Source organism: Panicum virgatum, chromosome 5N, assembly GCF_016808335.1.
Source record: "Panicum virgatum strain AP13 chromosome 5N, P.virgatum_v5, whole genome shotgun sequence".
In the NCBI taxonomy this organism is placed as follows: Eukaryota; Viridiplantae; Streptophyta; class Magnoliopsida; order Poales; family Poaceae; genus Panicum; species Panicum virgatum.
The window spans coordinates 66,992,239-67,010,759 of NC_053149.1; the positions used below are offsets into that span (position 1 = coordinate 66,992,239).

Below are 18,521 nucleotides of genomic sequence, written 5' to 3' on the forward strand. Positions count from 1 at the left end.
CCCCGCCCTGCCCTGTGATCTCTTCGCCGACCTCGTTCTCGACTGCTTCGACCGCTCTCCGCTGTCGGCTCCGTGGCGTGCGGGAGCGTGCGTCATGGGAGTGCGCGCGGAAGCGTAGCCCAGCAGGTACAAGTACAAGCCGAGGCTCTGGGTTCGACGGCGGACCTGATTCGCGGCGGCGACGAGAGGGAAAGGATACTCTCTCTCCCTTTGATAAACTACTAGGGGAAAGGACGTTTATCTTTGACTCCTGTTGCGTGCATCTTCAACTTTTGGGCCTGTTTGGTTTCTTATCTAAGGCACCACGCCTAAGGTTAGCAGTTTGCCACATGTGTGGCGTCCGAATCGAGTGCCGCACCTGCGGCGAATTTTTGTGCCGCACCTGCGGTGAATTTTTGTGTGACAGACTCCTGTATTTGCATCTAAAAAATGTGACAGCCTAATGTTAGGAGAGCACCAAACACCTACCTAAAAATATTTGGCATTCCTAAGGTTAGACTGCGGCGCCTTAGGCGTGAAACCAAACAACCCCTGTCTCGTTGGAGAACCCAGCGAGAAACCGAACCAGCGGGCGAGCCCTGAGCCCCTGATCGCTAGGCAGGCACGGAGCAACAATTGTTCGATCAGCACCGTGATCAGTAATGAGGACAGCAGAATGCTGCTGCTGCGCGTGTGCAGACAACAGAATCTATCTCGCCGCTTTCTGGTTCTGGGCCAGCTTTCGCAGACCCATCCAACCAGCCTTTTTGGCGCTGCAGAGTGGCCCCCCTTCGCCTCACCAGTCAGGCAGTCACCACAAAGGATTCTCTCCTTTTGCTCTAGTGGTCAGTGGATGATGCACTGGAGACTTGGAGCGTGATGTCGACTGCCGAACCGAAACCACCTCCACCTCCACCTCCAGGGCTCGGGGGCTACGCCTACTCGGGCCAGCTCCAGCTCCAGGCTCTGCAGCTTCTTTCCTTCCCCTTGCTTCGTGAGCAAAAAAGCTTCAGCAGCACAAGCAGCGTTCCTGTCCGATCCGTTTGTTTCCATTAGGTGCTGGTTAACCGCTGCTGATTCTATATTAGCATGCGCTACCATTCGTACCTGCTTGATGCGCGCCTAACTCTTGTTTCTCGGTCGTTTTCAGGGCCACGGCTCCTCACTGAAATGCCGCGCTGATAGCCCGTCAGGCCATCACCCGTCACTGACTGATAGATAACACAAGCTCGTGTGACAAAAGGGAACTAGCTAGATCAGCTCGCTTTTCGAAAGGGTAGTAAGGACCAGCACGGGGAGGCTCTTTATTTCGGCGACATTCCATGCATGGCCTGAGTGATCTCTGTCAGTCACCAAACTGTCTACAAGTTTTTCGTCCAAATGGGGATGAGCTTAAAAAGCTGTTAACCCTGTTGTTGATCTAGGGCATGAGAAGGCTACCAGAGTACCAGCAGCCTGACGAAGATCTCGCGTGCTCGACTGCTTCAGATCGAGTTGGGGGGGGGGGGGGGGGGGTACCCACTCACCATTCTACTGCATCCCATGCTGCGGATTTCATGCGGGCTTCTCCAATCATTGGGAGAAGCCGTGGGCACGCATGATTGAGGAATTGATGAAGACAGACAGTGCAAGCTTAGCATATGCAGCAGCAGCAGACAGCAGCGTCCACCCGGCAACAAGGCAGTACAGCGTCACATGCCATGTGATGTGAGCATTATGCGCCGAAAAGAAAAAATAATAATAATAGCATGCAGGGTACGCACACCAACCTCACACTTTCAGCTTTTTCTGAATCTGATCGTTTACTAGTATGTCCAAGTACAGTAGCTCATTCTTGCGAATCAAAGGGGGAAAGGGGGCATCCAGATTCGTGCAAGCACCTGCACTAGCTTGCTTGCACTAGTATTTTTTTCCTGAGAGATCTACAGTAGTATTTTGGTTGGACCATTCTCTGCTCAGAATGTCGCTGGTTGCTTCCAGAACTGCAAAAAGTACCTGATTAGAAGAGATAATAATACTGGTAGTGAACAGCGGAGCGAGGAAGACTTTGCAGTACCCGTACAGTGAAAATCAACGCCACCGACACTGGGTGAAGGTTCAGAATTCAGAGCTATCCGATTCATGGAGCTGATGGCTTGTCACTCAGCTGTACTGCACACTGTGCAGCAGAGTGGTTTCTGTGTACTATGTAGCCGTCAGTAGAACAGATGCACGAGCAACCACAGCGCATCGTCCGAAAAGACGCGACTTTCTTCAGAGCTCCTCACGAAATGCTGTCGACAATGGCTGTTGCTATAAGTTGGTCCGAGACGGGAGAGCACGGTGATGGTCGAATAATTCCAGCAACGACTTCCTGGCGCTCCGCTCCCTTGATCATTTCCTCGCCTCCTTTTCGCTTGCCAAGACATCGCCGTCCATCGTGACATGATCTTGTTACCCGTCATCCTCTTCAATTCTCTTCTCTATATCTTTCTTGTTGCTCGATTTGTTTTCTGGCCCGTACCCGTCTGGTTGTAATGAAAACATGCACTGCTACCTGCCACTTTTATTATGACAGTTACGGATCGAAAGCCGCTATACAACACAAACACAAGCCCTTCTTTACCAAATGAGAAACCACAACTTGCTTTCTGGTCGATTGTAATGGTTGCACTGAACAGAACAGCACGACATCCGAGCCCTTCAATGTGCTCCAGATCCGGCAGAAAAAAGATGATTCACTGGAACAACCACTTGCAAAATTAACTGTGAAACATGGATTGGGTATCAATACAGACATAATCAACAGTACATCATCATCATCTCAGGTTGTAAGGAATACAGTTCCTACGGCTTAACCAAGCGAAAACAATATGCAATAACTTAGGAGGGGGCCGACGCTATCAGATTACAGGGCAGACTTTACAGGAGCCGCTAAAGCCATATGTACAATGAATAGCCAACGGTACAGCACGGCAACGATCCTACTGAAACCCTAGCAACAACGGATCAGCGCGGGAGAATGCTACAGAGGTGAGGATAAACTTAACAACAAACAAAAATGGATTCGGGGGGGGGGGGGGGGGGGGTCACAAGGCTGGGTGGGTGCATCTGCAATGCTGTTTTTGGTGTGATGGATATGGTAAGATGTATGTATCGCACCAGGCTAAGCTGACTGATGATCTAGAATTCTGACTTCAGGAGCTTTGGTCCCGGCTTTATGTTCACAAAATCGAAGGGGTTTGGTTGATCCACGCTGATGTAGTCCTTTGTCGTCAGGACCTGTCAATGAAACACGACAGCAAATCAATCCTCGACCACAGGGGAAGCTAAGCAGGTAGCTGTGAAATAATACTGAAAAAATAGAGGGAGGGAAGGGGGGGGGGGGGGGGGTATACCAAGGTCTCGAAGAACATTCTTGAGGCTTCCTTCCGAGTCTTTCCACGTACAAGGTGGTCAACGGCGACACTCTTTCTCCCAAGACCAGATTCTTCATCGAATAAAGTCTTCAGATATCTTGCAACACCCCTGCACAGCCATGTACAAACCTCAAACCATCAAAATGTTGAACAAGACATTGAAGTCCAAAGGAAATAACAATTAGCGCAACTGTACCTAGTTCGAGATGACCAACCACTGTTGTCAAGAGACTCGAATTCATCAGGATTTTGCTCATCATTATTTGCATCATCAAAGTCCCCATCATCATCATAGTTCAGAAAATCTGGAACAAATTAAGGTCAAACAATAAGAAAAGCTTTACTAGGTCTGCCAAAGCACAGGCATGGTTGGGAAATATTTCCTGTATTACAATAAGGTAGAGATTGAAATCTTCATGCAAGGCATAGAACCACACTATGCTTTAATCAGAACCGAAAAATTACCTGTATCAACACCATGAATTGCACTTCCAAAATCCTGTAAACCAAAGAGGAAATCAGTCACTATGTAGTCTTGATGTAACTAAACAAAAAAAGGCACCAGACAAAAAAAAAACTAAACAAAAACGTGCAAGTACTTCTAGAGCAAGATATTGGAACCAGAAGGCCAGGAAAAGCATGTCGTAGTAAGCAATAAAAAGATTCTCAAAGCATGTAGAAAGTTTGAATATATCTAAATGGACTCACGTTGCACTCTTTTAGTCCATAGTCATTCACCATATCCAAATCCATAAGAGAACCCATGTTGTTTTCTTGGAAGCCAGAATTATCTCCCATAGCAGACACTGCAATTTCATCCTCTGTTGGTTGAAGAAAACCAGAGGCATCTTGATTACATTCCACCCCAGTAATCTCAGAAGTCGGCACCTCATTGTTCTCAAAAAGATTAGCATCACTATGAACAAAATGATTAAACTCCTGTGTCATGCCATCCGCTGCTTGAGCATAAGCTTTGCCAGAGCTATCTAGAACCACATCTGGAGTCGAACCTTGTGCATCAGTACTCCTCTGCAGATCACATGGAACATCTTGAAGACGGTCATTATCCAGTGTATCAACTTGAGCATGCTCCCTGTCTGCAACTGCCACTTCTTTCTCATTATCAATTAAAGGTTCAGTTAACCCTTGAAACACAGTGTCACTAACAAAATCATTAGATACACCGTTAACCTGGTTGTCAGGAGGCACTTGCAAACCAAAAGAAGCTGTTGCGCCATCTGTGTCATTTGCATTTGGCGGCACGGCATCTGAATGAATTCTATCTGGTATGTGAAATTGGTCATCAATAGTAGCAGCACCAGAGGTCCCAACAATGTTGCTATCTTCTGCAATAGTTTCAGATATATCTAGTTGACCTTGTAGTTCCATGCTCTGAACAGCAGGGTGTACAATAGTCTCATATGTCCGATTGTGTAAGTTGTTTAGCTCCTCAGATAGGCCTAGTAGAAATAAAAAAAAACAAAGGTATAGTTTTAGAGATCAGAACTAAGTAGCAATCATTGTCAGACCTTCCTTTTCGACTACTTCAATTTATCATGCCATACAGAAAAGGAAACAGAAAATCGAAGACATCCCAAGAAACTTACAGGAAAAGATGGGCTCGTGGAATATATCATCTTCCAGAGAACCATTCTCAATCATCCATATTTCAGAACGAGTACATGGAGCCTTCTTACGAATGCGCCGTATATCCTCAGTATTGATCAGTTGTTGTCGTATAGTACTGGAAAATGAAAGAGAGCCAGCAGTCAGGCCATATTACAAGTTAATTTAGAAAACAATCTATAATTGGGTTCGTGGAGACACATTCAGCAGGCCCATTCAGAAAACACAACCAAACAGTAGAATGTAGGACCAGGAAATACCCAAGACCAAAAATTTCAAGCAAACTGCACATACTCTTCTCTAGCATGAGCAAGCAACAACTTCTACAAATAAGATTTGTTGTGACAGTACAAAAAACAGCACAAGAATAAACATGTAATAATGGAAAAAAACATGACGAAGTTAAAGATGGACGGCAGTTCTGCACAAGGCCACATGTTTTGATTGTGAAATGTTTTAGGTTGGTATTATGACCACATATGAAAAGAACCAAGTCCAGGGACTAAGGAGATAGGGATTTCATATCTGGTTGGGATAAAGAGGCAATAACAAAAAATAAGAAGTCACTTTGTTCACAACAAGCTCATTTGATGGCCATAAAGCATATACATACTCAGCATGTAGAACCATGGCGTCATCTATCTGCACTTTTCTCTTGAGTGTACCCGCCTTCGATACCAACCTCGGGCGTTTCAAAGATGATGCCCTTGGCGGTAGTGGTGTTGAACCAAGCGTCAATCCAGGGGTCCTTCTACCAACTAATGCAAGGTCAAGTGATTAGGTAAATGCAGAAAATCCAGGTAACGGAAATGCAATGGATGTCATTCGTACCTAAAATAGATGCCAGTAAATCATCATCATCAGGAACAAAGTCGGTTGTTCTTTTACCACGTGGTCGACTAGACAACCTTTCAGTAGTCTCACTCTCTAGAGCTGGTAAGCTATCTTCCAGGTGTCTTTTTCTGCTAGTCAGACTGCCTATTTTGTTACTTCCATCAGATTCAGTTGTTCCTTTTTCTGCAGTTATCTGCCCCAAGTCATTTGCAGGATTGAATTCAGCATCTGGAGCTGACAGCATTTTCTCAGGCTCAGCAAATTCTGATGTTAGTTCATTTGGTCTATCATTAGATGCCACTTCTTGTTGCACTGCCTGGACTTCATGTTGAAAATCTGCACTTAGTAAACTTGCATTAGTTATATGCACACTGCCCCCTAAACAGAACTGGTAGAACAATTACATGATCTCCAACTCTGCTAGTGACCATGGCATGGGGAAAATAAAAAAAACAACAAAATGATGTCAACTGATTACCTTGCGCATCAACCAATTGCTCATTAATCTGTGTTGGGTTCTCCAGCACAGATGGCTCAGTAGAATCATCAACACATAGCTCAGAATCATTTACAGCCAAAGGTACATCTACAACAGTTGCATTAACAGTCACAGTTTCACCAGATGCAGCTACGTCAGGACTGATCAGCTTATCACCAGCAGCTTCCAAGTTTGATGTTTGACCCTGGGACGGCAAATCCTCACTTATGTGTTGTTGCATCAATGCATCATCATCCTGCACAACAACAGAAGACTCAACTTGCGCAGGCTTCGCCAATCCAAGTTCATTCACCTCAGAACCCACAACATCATTGCTTGGAGCAGCAGGAGTGTCTGCCTTTGCAGTTTCATCATTGCTTGACGGTGAAGCTTTTCTCTGTGGACTCAGAACAGGACTTTCATGAACTCTGGAAGGAACCGTCTCTCCCATTAAACCAGGTGTAGCTGGGGCCTGAGCACTAATAAACTCTGGTGATGCAGGTTCATCACCCGGGAAGGGACTAGGTTGATAGTATGAAGCTGATGGTCCAGCAATACCTTCATTATGCAATAGCATATCATTCAAGTCTGGTGTCTGTACATTGTAACCAGTCCAGTTAGGAATACTGTTTCCTCCTAGGTCATCATTCAGTGGACTTAGCTTTCCTTGACTAGAAGGCCCACCATCCATGTTGTATCTTTCAGCTGTTTCGTCTTTACTTTGGTTATCATCAATGTCCATATCGGTAGAAGGAACCGATGGTCGAGCTTGAATGATAATGCTGGGCAGATGCAAACAAAGAAAGATATAAGCCGTGTACCTCGAGCGAAATATGATTAGGACAATTATGCAACATCGCCAAATTTGAAATGTCATGAGAACAAGTACTTCAAAATACAGGTAACTATACAAATAGATAACTGGTTTCTGACAATACCATTAAAGTTTACAATCCTAGTGTAGCAGCATAAAGAAAGTTAGTTGTTTTCAGACGTGTTCGAGAAAAAAAAAAGAGTTGTTTTAGGCGAACCACAAACATCAAAACTTAGGATGTGAAAAAGGCATATCAGAGTGTTACAACCTGACCAAAAAAACATCATAAACCAAACGAGATTGTAATAAAGATAGTATTCAAAAGGAGGAAGTTTTACCCATCATCAGACTCAAGATGAATTGAGTGATCCTTGTTCAGCAATAATTCCTGACGACAACAAAATATAAGCTCTTAAAGATGAAGTTTTAATGCTGGTATCAGAGTCAAGCTGCTCTTTTATTATTAAAACATAAGATATCAATGGCAGTATCAAGACAGATGGGACCTTTTCATCTATTCTAATATGCAACAGACAAAAAACCAAAACCTACACTTCATTGGGCCAGAGTACCATCATGTGTTTGGAGCTTAACATGGTCAAAAACTCTAAAGAACAAAAAATGGAGAGAAGAAAAATATATACCTCCTCCAAGTCCAAGCCAATATGCGAAGAACTGCCATCACCAAATCTTTCTGCACATTTGATACTTTACATAATTAAAATGCTATGATTAAAGTGAAGCAAGACAAAATGTGGACAGAGACAGGACCAACCATCTAGGCCAAACTGGGATGTTGAATACCCTGTTTTCTCTGGGTTGTCTTGCAAAGTGATCTGTTCTTTTGTGCTCACATGATGATCAGTGTCTCTGGATCATAGTGGGAAGTGTTCAGAAAACTGACAAAAGCATTCTTAAATACTGAACTGATCAAAACCGAAGTTGTGGCTTTACCCTTGAAACGCAGCTTCTGGCAATTCAAAATCATCAAGATGAAATGTCTCAGGCAGTGTTATAGAATGATAAGGAGCAGTTGACTCCTCAGGTGGTAGATCAACAGCAGTGGACCTGAAAGCTTGCTTTATCTTCAGCAAAGCTTCACTGCAGTCGTGGAAGAGGTAGTTGACTTTCCGTGAATAGATTCTAACCACGCCTAACATAAGATGACTTGATAACCGAAGTGCAATTGGGACGTCAGGGAATATGATCGAATCTGCAGGCATAGTAGCCGTCAATTTTCAAAACAGAATTAAAATAAATGTACAGTGCCGAGTTTTTAGGCCAAACACACCAATACTAGCATTAAATTCTACAAACTGATGTATCAGATGTCCTGGCTAGAAGATTAACCCATCAAAGCTGGCAGCCTTGTTTGGAAAAATAAGCTCTACAGGCTCCTTAAAGAAAGAAGTGTGAAGTACCATGTGTTCCAATATTGAGTATGCAGTAAAGAAACCCTTTCCAGTATGGTGGCATACAACATATTAGACTGTCGATTATCTATAAATATTAATTCAAACTGTGGCATCTTCATTTCCATTTCCTAGAATTGCAATGGATGTCCATTTCTCTGCTAGCACTGTGGGCCCACTCCATACACTGATTTGTCAACAAGAAATACTATAGTATATGAATCAAACCCTCGTGCTAACCAGGAATTATCAATTTGGAGGGCTGGATTGTTGCCCAAAAGTATCGTAAGAGCAGGCGCATCCAAGTTCATGTTGTACATACAGTTCTTTCAAGAAAAACATGGATAGGCCTAATGCACCGGTTGACACAATCAAAACTCAAAAGTGATTGCATGAGGTCATAAGCATTCTAAAGTGTAATAAGAAAAGAAGTGAGAAAATTAATCAAGTAATCATAATCACAAAAAATAAGACCAAAACAGCTAAAGGGCTATACATTCATAAAGCGATCCAAATAAATCGTTGCGGTTTGGATTATCAGGCAATCAGTTCCTCAATATGTGATTCATGGTATCGAACTTCACACTCGTGAATAATTACCTAATTATGGTACATGAGGTGATATAGGCTACAATGTCTGCAAATTTTCTAGGTACGGAACTTGTGTTGTTTGCTTTCACTAATTAGATGGTTGCACATGTCCCAATAAAGTATGGATGATATAGCTAAGGAGATCAATTTATACAATAAGCAAAATAGGTCATACAACCCAAAATAATATATGGCACATATAACTGGAAATTGGAAAGTATTGTATTGGCTGAGTAAAACTCATTATCACCCTAGCCCAACTGGCCAGGTATACCAGAATATAACAGAGCAAATAACCAAACAAAGTTTTTCTGGCCTGAGGAGCACACAGTTAGATGGACATATTTGTTCATTCCTCATAAAAGAAAATACCATCAATTTCAACAAATGTCATAAATGACACATCAGGATTAACTAGCAACTAATGATTCTCTGGCATTCAACCTTGGACTAGCAATTGTCCGTACTCACCTAATTTATGATGGGTGAGGTGATGTAAATTAAAATTCTCTTAAATCTTCTACAGAAGAAACTTGAGTGTGCTTTGCTTTCTGTAATACATGTTTTGTGTTTCCTAGAAAGCATGAACGAGTAGGCGGTAGCGATGTCAATTAAAGCATGGTCTATAAAATATACAGCACAATATGGCATATAGTAAACAAAATAATGCCACTATAAATCTCAGGTCAGCCCCAAATTATTATAACACCCTACTTTAAACAGGCAACTCAACCAGAATATGGGGCAAATAACGAATAATTTTTTTCCTGCATGCACAGATCTCAAAGGATATATCTCTCCAGCCACTAAAAAGAATTATTTTGCCAATACTAAATCATAGCTCAATGAATTGTGCTTAGTGCTTCTGCAAAAGGTCACAACACTACATCACAGGGCCTTCGTGTACTGCACGCATCAGGTGCTGCTTCTGGTAAGCACCTGATGTTCGGAAATGAATCAAACTGTAAGCAACGCACCCATATAGCATCAGGTAGCATTACATCAGATGCTACACTACTGTATACTCCCTCCGTTCCAAAATGTAGGTCGTTTTGACTTTTCTAGATTCATATATTTTGCTATGTACCTAGACATATGTTATATCTAGATGCATAGCAAACATTATGAATCTAGAAAAGCCAAAACGACCTACATTTCGGAACGGAGGGAGTAGATCTGTGTATCTCTAAATTCAGAGTAACCAAGATTCAAGCTGCCTGACTACGTATGAATTATAATAGCATTAAGAACTAAAAGCTCCCTCTCCCCCCAAGTATGGAAGAGACAAACTGACAGCCATATATAAAGGAAAATTAAAAACAAAGGTCAGACAGTAGTCTATCAAGAATGACTAGTTACCACATGTCATAAACACAACAGCAGATGCTAGTATTCTGTATTGTTCTAATAAGCTTTACCTGAAAACTACTCCCAATCAATGTTGCACAAGGCGCTAGGCGGTGACCCACCGCCTAGAGCCTAGGTGTTTTTCTAGGCGGTGCTGTATATATAGATATTTCTTGCCATATACATCAATTATATCTAAAATAAAAGGAAAATCAGAGAATAGCAGGCCTAAAATTAGATAGAAAGCCCATCGAAGCAAGCAAGCAGCCCAACCCGAAACTCAGCCCCACCTCTATCTCTAGCCTCCACCTTATCTATTCGTGCCTTCCCACCCCTACCTCCTCCTCCACCCGTCTCCTCTGCTGCAGAGGCCGCCGCCGCCCCCCGCCCCCACCCCTGCTTCCTCTTCCGTTGGCTAGGACAACATCGCCCACCCCTGCCTCCACCGCCGCCGCCGCCACCCGCTCTGCCTCAGCCTCCTCCACCGCAGCCACCCGCCCTACCTCAGCCTCCTCTACCGGCGCCCCCTCCTCCTGACTCCCACCTGGCGGATCTGCGCGGCGACCACCAGGGATGGAATTCCGGCAATCCTTTCGCCCCTGACGAGTTGGCGCCGCCTAGGGTACCGCCTACACCCCTAGGCGAGGCAGTACCCTGCCGCCCAGCGCATAAGCGCACGTAAGCGAGCGCGGAACAGCGCCTTGTGGAACATTGCTCCCAATAGAGCTTTAAATTTCAGTTTTAGGTCAATTTTCTGTTGTAACGCAAAGAGCTAGTAAAGTTTTGGAATTAAAATATTGTGAAAGCAGACATCCTTTCGGCTCTTTAGTATCCTAGATAGCAGCAACAATCATCATAACTCGGCAAAAAAGTCGTCGGTGCTATTTAAGTATTTAACCCTAGCGGGCAATAAAACCACAGTATATCAGGCCATAATACTGCTGAAGGAAACCGTTAAATGCACCAAGGTAAATATCTTGCCAAATCTACCGAGCAATGATTTGCTACCACAATTTTGATGAAGCAGCAGAAATTAAACAAAACAAACAGACAGCTCATTGACAGCTCAAAAAATATTTTCTATGCCTCCGATAGCAGCAACTAGAAGCTGCTTAGCCCTAAACACAAAAGGGCTAAAAAAACTACCAATAACTCCAGCCATGTAAGCATGACGTTTCAGACAGGCTCCGCAGCTTGTTTTTTTTTCTTCTCGTTGTCTAAGCGTTTTCTTGGCTGGAGGTAGTAGCACAGAAGCTATAAGTGAAAGGACGGATACTGAAAACCCATAAATGCGCTAAAGTTAGCAATTTTCGTTCTGAGGAGCTAAAGGTAGCAATTTTTTTTTCTGTGGAGCAACATCACTAACAAGCATCAGCAAAGGAGGACTTTACCACACTACAGGTCAGGTCATAGCGTGCAGAGTTAACAGCAGAGTGCAAACCCTAGATGAAAGCAACTCGTGGGAACAGCAGGCATGGCCACCCACCTACTGAGACGCCGATGTCCGTGTCCGCGACCTGGTTCTTTCGCAGCTTCCGCTCCAAGTGCGCGGCAATCCATATTGTCCCGAGAGGGCCCTTCTTGGCCAAGATGAACTGCGAGTAGAACATCTCCGCCTCCCCTCCTTACGCTGAACCCTAGAAATTTCGAAAACCCAACCGTTGTCAGTACTCTACCTGTCTACCACAAATTGGATGGAAGGTGGCGGAAGAAAGATTCAGATTTTAGAGTTTCCATCAGCAAAGAAGAGATTTTTGCAGCAGAAAACAAGCAGCTCACACCCAAACAAGCTAGGGTTTCTTACCAGCAAAAGAGGAACTCGAGCCTGGTGGGGATGGATCTCCTCTCCACGCGAGTCCAGGGTGGGAACCCTAGAACCGCATGGAATTGGGGCTGGGGAGGCGGGATCTGAGGACTCGGGCGACGGCGCGCGAGGAATCGAGGTGTTCGAAACTGAGGTTGAATTGGGAGAGAAAAAAATGGGGCCTTTTTTGGGACTTGGCAGCGTGTGGACTCGCTCGCGCTCGCAGCAGGACTCGGGTGTGGGACGAGAGCTTGCAGGCTGCAGCCCATAGACAAGTGCAACACGTTTCGTTCTCCTACCCCTACATTTCTAAATAATCCATTATGAGCCCTCGTGCTGCACGCTCTGAGGGCGTTGTGTGTCGTATGCGATACTTGTTGGGTTGAAACGCAAAATGCGCAAATTCCTCTTCGAGCTGTGAGTGGTGACAGCTGAGTGACCGTGCGGGACGGTGTGCTGCGGAGAAAAGAGATGTCGCGAGAAACCGTGCGAGAACCGGGCGTAGTTGTGGAACGAGAGGAACCGTTGGATCAAAATGCGTTCGCCTGCGCAGCCATCTCGGCTGTTGGATCACCCCGCCTCTGCATCCGCCTCGTGTCATGGGGACCCACAGCCGCCCGCCACCCCGCCCGCCCTTGCACGTGGCCGCGGATAGCGTTGTGTTAATGACACTTTCAGCGTTGTTAGTGACACTGAGCTGACAACGTTTCTGCGTGAATGCACTTGTTTGTGCTTACCACTTAGCCTCTTTAGCTTATTTCTAAAATATTTATTTTTATGCCACTTTAATATACTTTTCCATTCTAAATTATATTTTTTTTAATTTTTTTACCCTAAATTTGATCATATTCGTTTGATTTTTACCTTAAATTTAACCACTCATTTTATTCAAAAAATAAAATCAAACTTGGGCAAAGAATTTAAATAAATTATAATTTACAGCCGAAGAAATAGTCTTGAAACTTTTCACAGTCTTAAATAGTTAAATTCTTTTCCCTCCCGTTAGTAGCTGCAAGTTTGGCGGGAACACGTCGAGACGGCCTCCTCATTCTCCTTCCTCCAACAATGCTGAGCAGCCCAAGGGCCCCCCAAGCATGCTACGCCCGCGAGCTGGTAGGTTGAACCGTGGGGAATGTGCTGTTTTTATTTTTCGCTAGATTCGTACCCTGCATTGCAACGGGTAAAATAAGTAGCAACCTCACTGGTCAGTTTTAATGGGGAGTGTCATAGCATAATTACTAAGACTGTGAACTAGGTAATCAAGCCAGAAGAGTATCATCACCATGACACTCCTCTTACATTTCATGATACTTATCTTTCTCTCTCTTCTGTCATGTCAGAAAATTTAATGTTGATGACACTCCCGTAACATTTATATTGAGATTAGCGTTATGCAAAAAAAGCCTAACATGTTTGTCTTAATCAATCTAAGTGATACAAATGCACGTTTTATTCTCGCAGTTACACGGTTTACAAAGTAAGAATGCAAGTATGAATACATAAGCTGTAGTAGTCTCAATCTATTAGAATTTCCTACCGTACAAATAGGATATTGTACACATAAAAAATCCACAAAACATAATGTCGGTATCCTGTAGCAGGGATACCCACTCCTACTGCAGCAAGGCAGGACTCGCGTAGTCATCCATAACTACGCCCTAAGGGGCGGAGCAGCCGGGCCCCAAGGGGTCAGGCTCTTACCTCACCGGGCCAACGGCCCCGGACCCGTTCCCCGCTCTGGGACGGGTCCGGTGACGCCACGTGTCCGTGAGGAGGGGAAGCTCCACGCCAACAGCTGAGGGCTCGGACCCCCATAGGGGTCCGGGACCTCCCGCGTCCGTCCGGACCTCCCACACGGGTAGAACCAATATACCGCCGGGGCGGGGTCCGGGGGCGCCACGTGTCCCGCAGGCGCAGGCGCAGGGGCGGGCGCGAGTCTTCCGCTGGAAGACTCGCCCACCCACCGCATTCAATGCGGGTGGTTGAGGCGTGCTCTGCCGCCGCGGCATGCGGGGCAGCTTTTGTCAGGCCTCACTGTAGACCGCATATTATCGAGGTACACAGTGCAGCCGCATGTGCCGCATCCGCACAGAGCCCGTCTGCCACATTAAATGGATATGACGGCATGACACCCTTTCATCATACCGCCTATGTCACAAGCTACACGGCCCGTTCAGCTACGTGGCAGGCTACGCCGCAAGCTACGCCCTGGCGCCGTTTCGACAAGACAGGGCATGGCTATGCCGGACGGAAGACTCCCACGGGCAGGGCAAGGAAATCCAGGAATGAGATCTCCGTCGCCTGCAACACCATAATGTCTGTACAATATGTTATTTTATACAACATCGTTGGGCCCACCTGTCGGGGACTCAACGGCCATGTACGCGCCTTCCTTGAGATATAAAAGAAAGGCGCTCGCTGCACACTGGGGGAGACTCTCTGGACACCCTCACAACAAAAGCTCGGATTCACTCCGAACAATCACGTTCTCAACCTCTTGAGAGTATAAGCAATACAACACACAGTGGACGTAGGGTATTACGCTCCGGCGGCCCGAACCACTCTAAACCTGCTGTGTTCATCGTGTTCTTGCATCTAGATTGGGCTAATCCTAGCTACCCCCGAGTACTCACCCTCTGGGTTTTGGCGGGTGCACTACGCCACTCGGCTGTGGGTTTGCACACCACGACACATAAACATTTAAAATAAATTTTATTGGTATTCCACAAAATAGAGAAAATTAAGATAACTCTTACACATTTTGAATTTTAAGCAAAACTGAACCTGAGTCTTCAAGTTTTCCAAGAATTTTATATTTTGCAAAAGCTTCATCAAGTGAATTACTGATTGTTCCCTCTCTATACTTAGTTGAACTACTCCCTCCTTTCTGAAATGTAAAGCATTGGAGAATTTAAAATTTGTACCTAAATGTTCCTAAAGTTCTTTGGGCCCAATCTCTCTCCCAATCATTAATTCCAGTGGGCTAGGAAGTAATAAAAGGAATGAAGATCTAGGTTTTGATGCAGCAACCAATAGCTGACTGATAATCTTGCAATTAATTAACCAATCAGAGAACTAATGAGGGGTACATATGTCTTTTTCCCATTTCTTTATTTTGTTGGCAAAAAGCTACAATGTCCTGCATTTTAGAATGGAGGGAGTATGTAGTTATGTTCAAACTTGACAACTAAAGAGGATCATCAGAAATTGCCCAAGATGACAATACCAAAAGAAAAAGGGGGATGACAGAAGTGGATGTTACATTTCGAATTACATAGGTTGTAATACCAAGAACTCTACCTGCATCTTAGCATGTCTATCCCTCAACTGAAAGCATGCTTCCCTCGAGCTCCAATAATCCAGTTTTGAGGATATAATATAATTAAATAACAAGGTGTTATCTAGCAGCAAAATTATGTATTGTGTAGTCATAGAGATGTGGTGCCTACATGCAAACACGGATTAGCATACCATGTCAGCGAATCAGTATAAGGATATGTCAAATTTGTGCCACTCCCTTGGACTGAATGAATCAGAGTAGGAATACCAATTATAGTATGAAAGTAGTTGATTACTACTCCAATCTTAAAACTCTTATATTATATATAGGACTATGCCCGTGTGTTGGTATGGGTTCACATCATGATCAAATAAAATAAATCAGTTTATTATAAAATTTTTTTAACAAATTGAAGCTTTCAAGAAGCAAAATATGTAGCATTTAGCGAATACATTAACCCTCATCTTTCAGTCCAATTACCCACTCTTTCTGGTGTTTAACTATAGTAATCGTGATCAAGAAAATGATTATGCATGGTACCCAGCTGGGCAGTATTTATATGGTGTTATCAATATAGTATCAGTTCAAAGCAGTCCAAAGGAGGATGCTACAAAATGTATGTAATATTTCTCAATGAAATATAAAATAGTGGTATAATATATAGCTATCACTTTGTTAATTTACAGCATAGGTCATGGTATTTCTTCAAGATGCATCCAAGGTATACTGTTGCACATGATTATGCAAATCAGAAGCATGTGAATGGACGGTTCAGAAATCGGCCTTTCACGCCCTGTTCGGATGGGTGGTTTGGCTGGATTATTCGTTGTAGCAGCTGATCTTGAGAGTGGGCGCGCACTGTAGCAACAGGCACTGTAGTATCTGGTTACTGTACGGCGACATACTGGACGGTTACTTTAGCTACTGATTTACTGTAGATACAGTGAATCAGCCCAGATCAAATCAGTGCAACCGAACAGGCTGTCGATTGCTGAAACAAAATAGCTATCCTAGACACTCGGTGAATTTCTAGATGGTACAGCATTGAGAGGATCGTGGTGTAGTGTTCGTACCCTGGCCTAGTCAACGGCCAAGTAGCAAGACAAGGTCCCCCGTACGTGCCCAGTCCAGGCTTCAGGCCGCGTCCGCTCCATGCCATCAGCACCGTGCTGTGCTACTTTGCCACTCCGTGCGCGCAGTTTGCAGGAGCCGCCGACTTGTACATGGCAGCACAAAGGGCGGCGGAGGTCTTGGCAAGATGAGCACGCTGTTGTAGCGCCATGTCCCCACATCACGGCCGAGCGCGGCGAGAGGCGCCGCCAGCGCGGCATTGGTGAGCAGCGCCGCTTGCACAAGCCGAGGCCAATTGCGCCGGCAAATCAAGGGAGTATAAGTTGCATAATCGAAGTCGCCGACGAACACAGAATAACTAGGGGCGTTTTCATTCGAATCCTGCGATGATGATGAGCGCGCGACCGTCGGCCTGTGCAGCAGAAATGCGGGAACGTCAGAGGAGCTCGCGGTCGACATTGCCGTGGCACTGTGGCAGCTCACGGCTGAGGTCACGGCGGCGCAGACGAGCCACGCCAGCCTGGGCACCAACACGGTGGCCGGATCCTAGAACGCGTCCATGGCAGGTTTTGAGCTCGCGTTCGAGGCCGTGGCGGCGAGTTCCTGGTCCACAAATTCCGGCAAGGTGGTGGGCGCCTGACCCCGTGGGGGGACGGTAGACGAAATACCGACCGGATGGACGGTATTTCAAATACCGTCCACCCCTGGGCCACTCGTGGCCGTTCGATCGTACATGTGCGGTCACCGATTGCCTTTTGATATTGCAAGACAGATAGCGAGGGCCCATCGCCTTCTTCCTCGCTCGGCTGCCGTTCTCCTCGACAACGCGCGGAGCTCCGAGCCTCCGATGAGCCGCGCGTCGCGCGATGAGTTAAGAGTCTAGTAGCCGCAGGAATCACCTCAGATGGTTCCGAGAGCTTCGTCTTAGGCAGGTGCGATGCTTATCCCGCCGGACAAGAGAGGGCGAGCGGTACGGCGGCGCCATTGCCGGCGCGTTCCAAGGCGTTCTGACTTCCGCGGCGTGCGTGCCTGCGGTGCTAGCGAGCGCCTCCAGAGCCACGACGAGGAGGCTGCTAGCTGGCTTCGATCGCGACGTTGACTCGGACGCCACAACTTCTGTGCTGCCGCAGCTAGCCGGCGTGCGCTCGCTGCCGCACGGCGACTTTCGGAGCGTCCTCCAAGCGATCTGCTCTGCTCTCCCATAGTCCCATCCAAATCCAACACTAACGATGTCAGCGCTAGCCGACGGCCGGCCAGGCATGGCATCCTGCAGCGGGCTGTAAGGCCTGGGTCTCCTCCCGCACCACGGTGGTTGGATGCTACGCCTCCGGCGACGGTGATCTCCGTCAGCAACTCCGTGGAGAGTTGGAGGGCGCCGCCGGTGGAATTGTCTGCTGCAACGGCACCACACCAGCCTACTCGGCATGCGCCCCGATGTCGAGGCGCCAATTGCGCCGGCAAATCAAGGGTGTATAAGTTGCATAATCGAAGTCTCCGATGAACATGGAATAACTAGAGGCTTTTCATCCGAATCCTGCGATGATGGTGAGCGCGCGACCGTGGGCCTGTGCAGCGGAAGTGCGGGAACGTCAGAGGAGCTCGCGGTCGACATTGCTGCGGCAGCTCGCGGTGGAGGTCATGGCGGCGCCGACGAGCCGCGCCGGCCTGGGCTCCAGCACGGTGGACGGGGCCTGGAACGCGCTTCTAAGCTCGCATTCGAGGCCGTGGCGGCGAGGATTCTGGTCCACAATCCCGGCCTGGTGGCCGGCGGCGGCAGGCGCCTGACCCCGTTGGGGGATGGTAGACAAAATACCGACCGGGTGGACGGTATTTCAAATACCGTCCACCCCCTGGGTCACTCCTGGCCGTTCGATCGTGCATGTGCGG

The 18,521-nt window shown here is 46.2% G+C and overlaps 1 protein-coding gene across 1 annotated transcript; it reads right to left on the minus strand.

Annotated features, from left to right (window-relative positions):
• Nucleotides 1-2,695: 2,695 nt before the first annotated feature.
• LOC120676726 (sister chromatid cohesion 1 protein 4-like) lies at nucleotides 2,696-12,562 on the minus strand. Its single transcript, XM_039958053.1, has 15 exons — nucleotides 12,284-12,562; nucleotides 11,966-12,116; nucleotides 8,084-8,342; nucleotides 7,905-7,999; nucleotides 7,774-7,823; nucleotides 7,468-7,517; nucleotides 6,316-7,097; nucleotides 5,835-6,173; nucleotides 5,617-5,761; nucleotides 4,985-5,121; nucleotides 4,086-4,837; nucleotides 3,843-3,876; nucleotides 3,574-3,682; nucleotides 3,357-3,486; nucleotides 2,696-3,240 (listed from the first exon to the last, which is right to left on the minus strand). The coding sequence occupies exons 2-15, from the start codon at nucleotides 12,087-12,089 to the stop codon at nucleotides 3,142-3,144; spliced, it is 3,105 nt and encodes a 1,034-aa protein (XP_039813987.1). The 5' UTR covers nucleotides 12,090-12,116; nucleotides 12,284-12,562; the 3' UTR covers nucleotides 2,696-3,141.
• Between the last annotated feature and the right edge of the window lie 5,959 nt (nucleotides 12,563-18,521).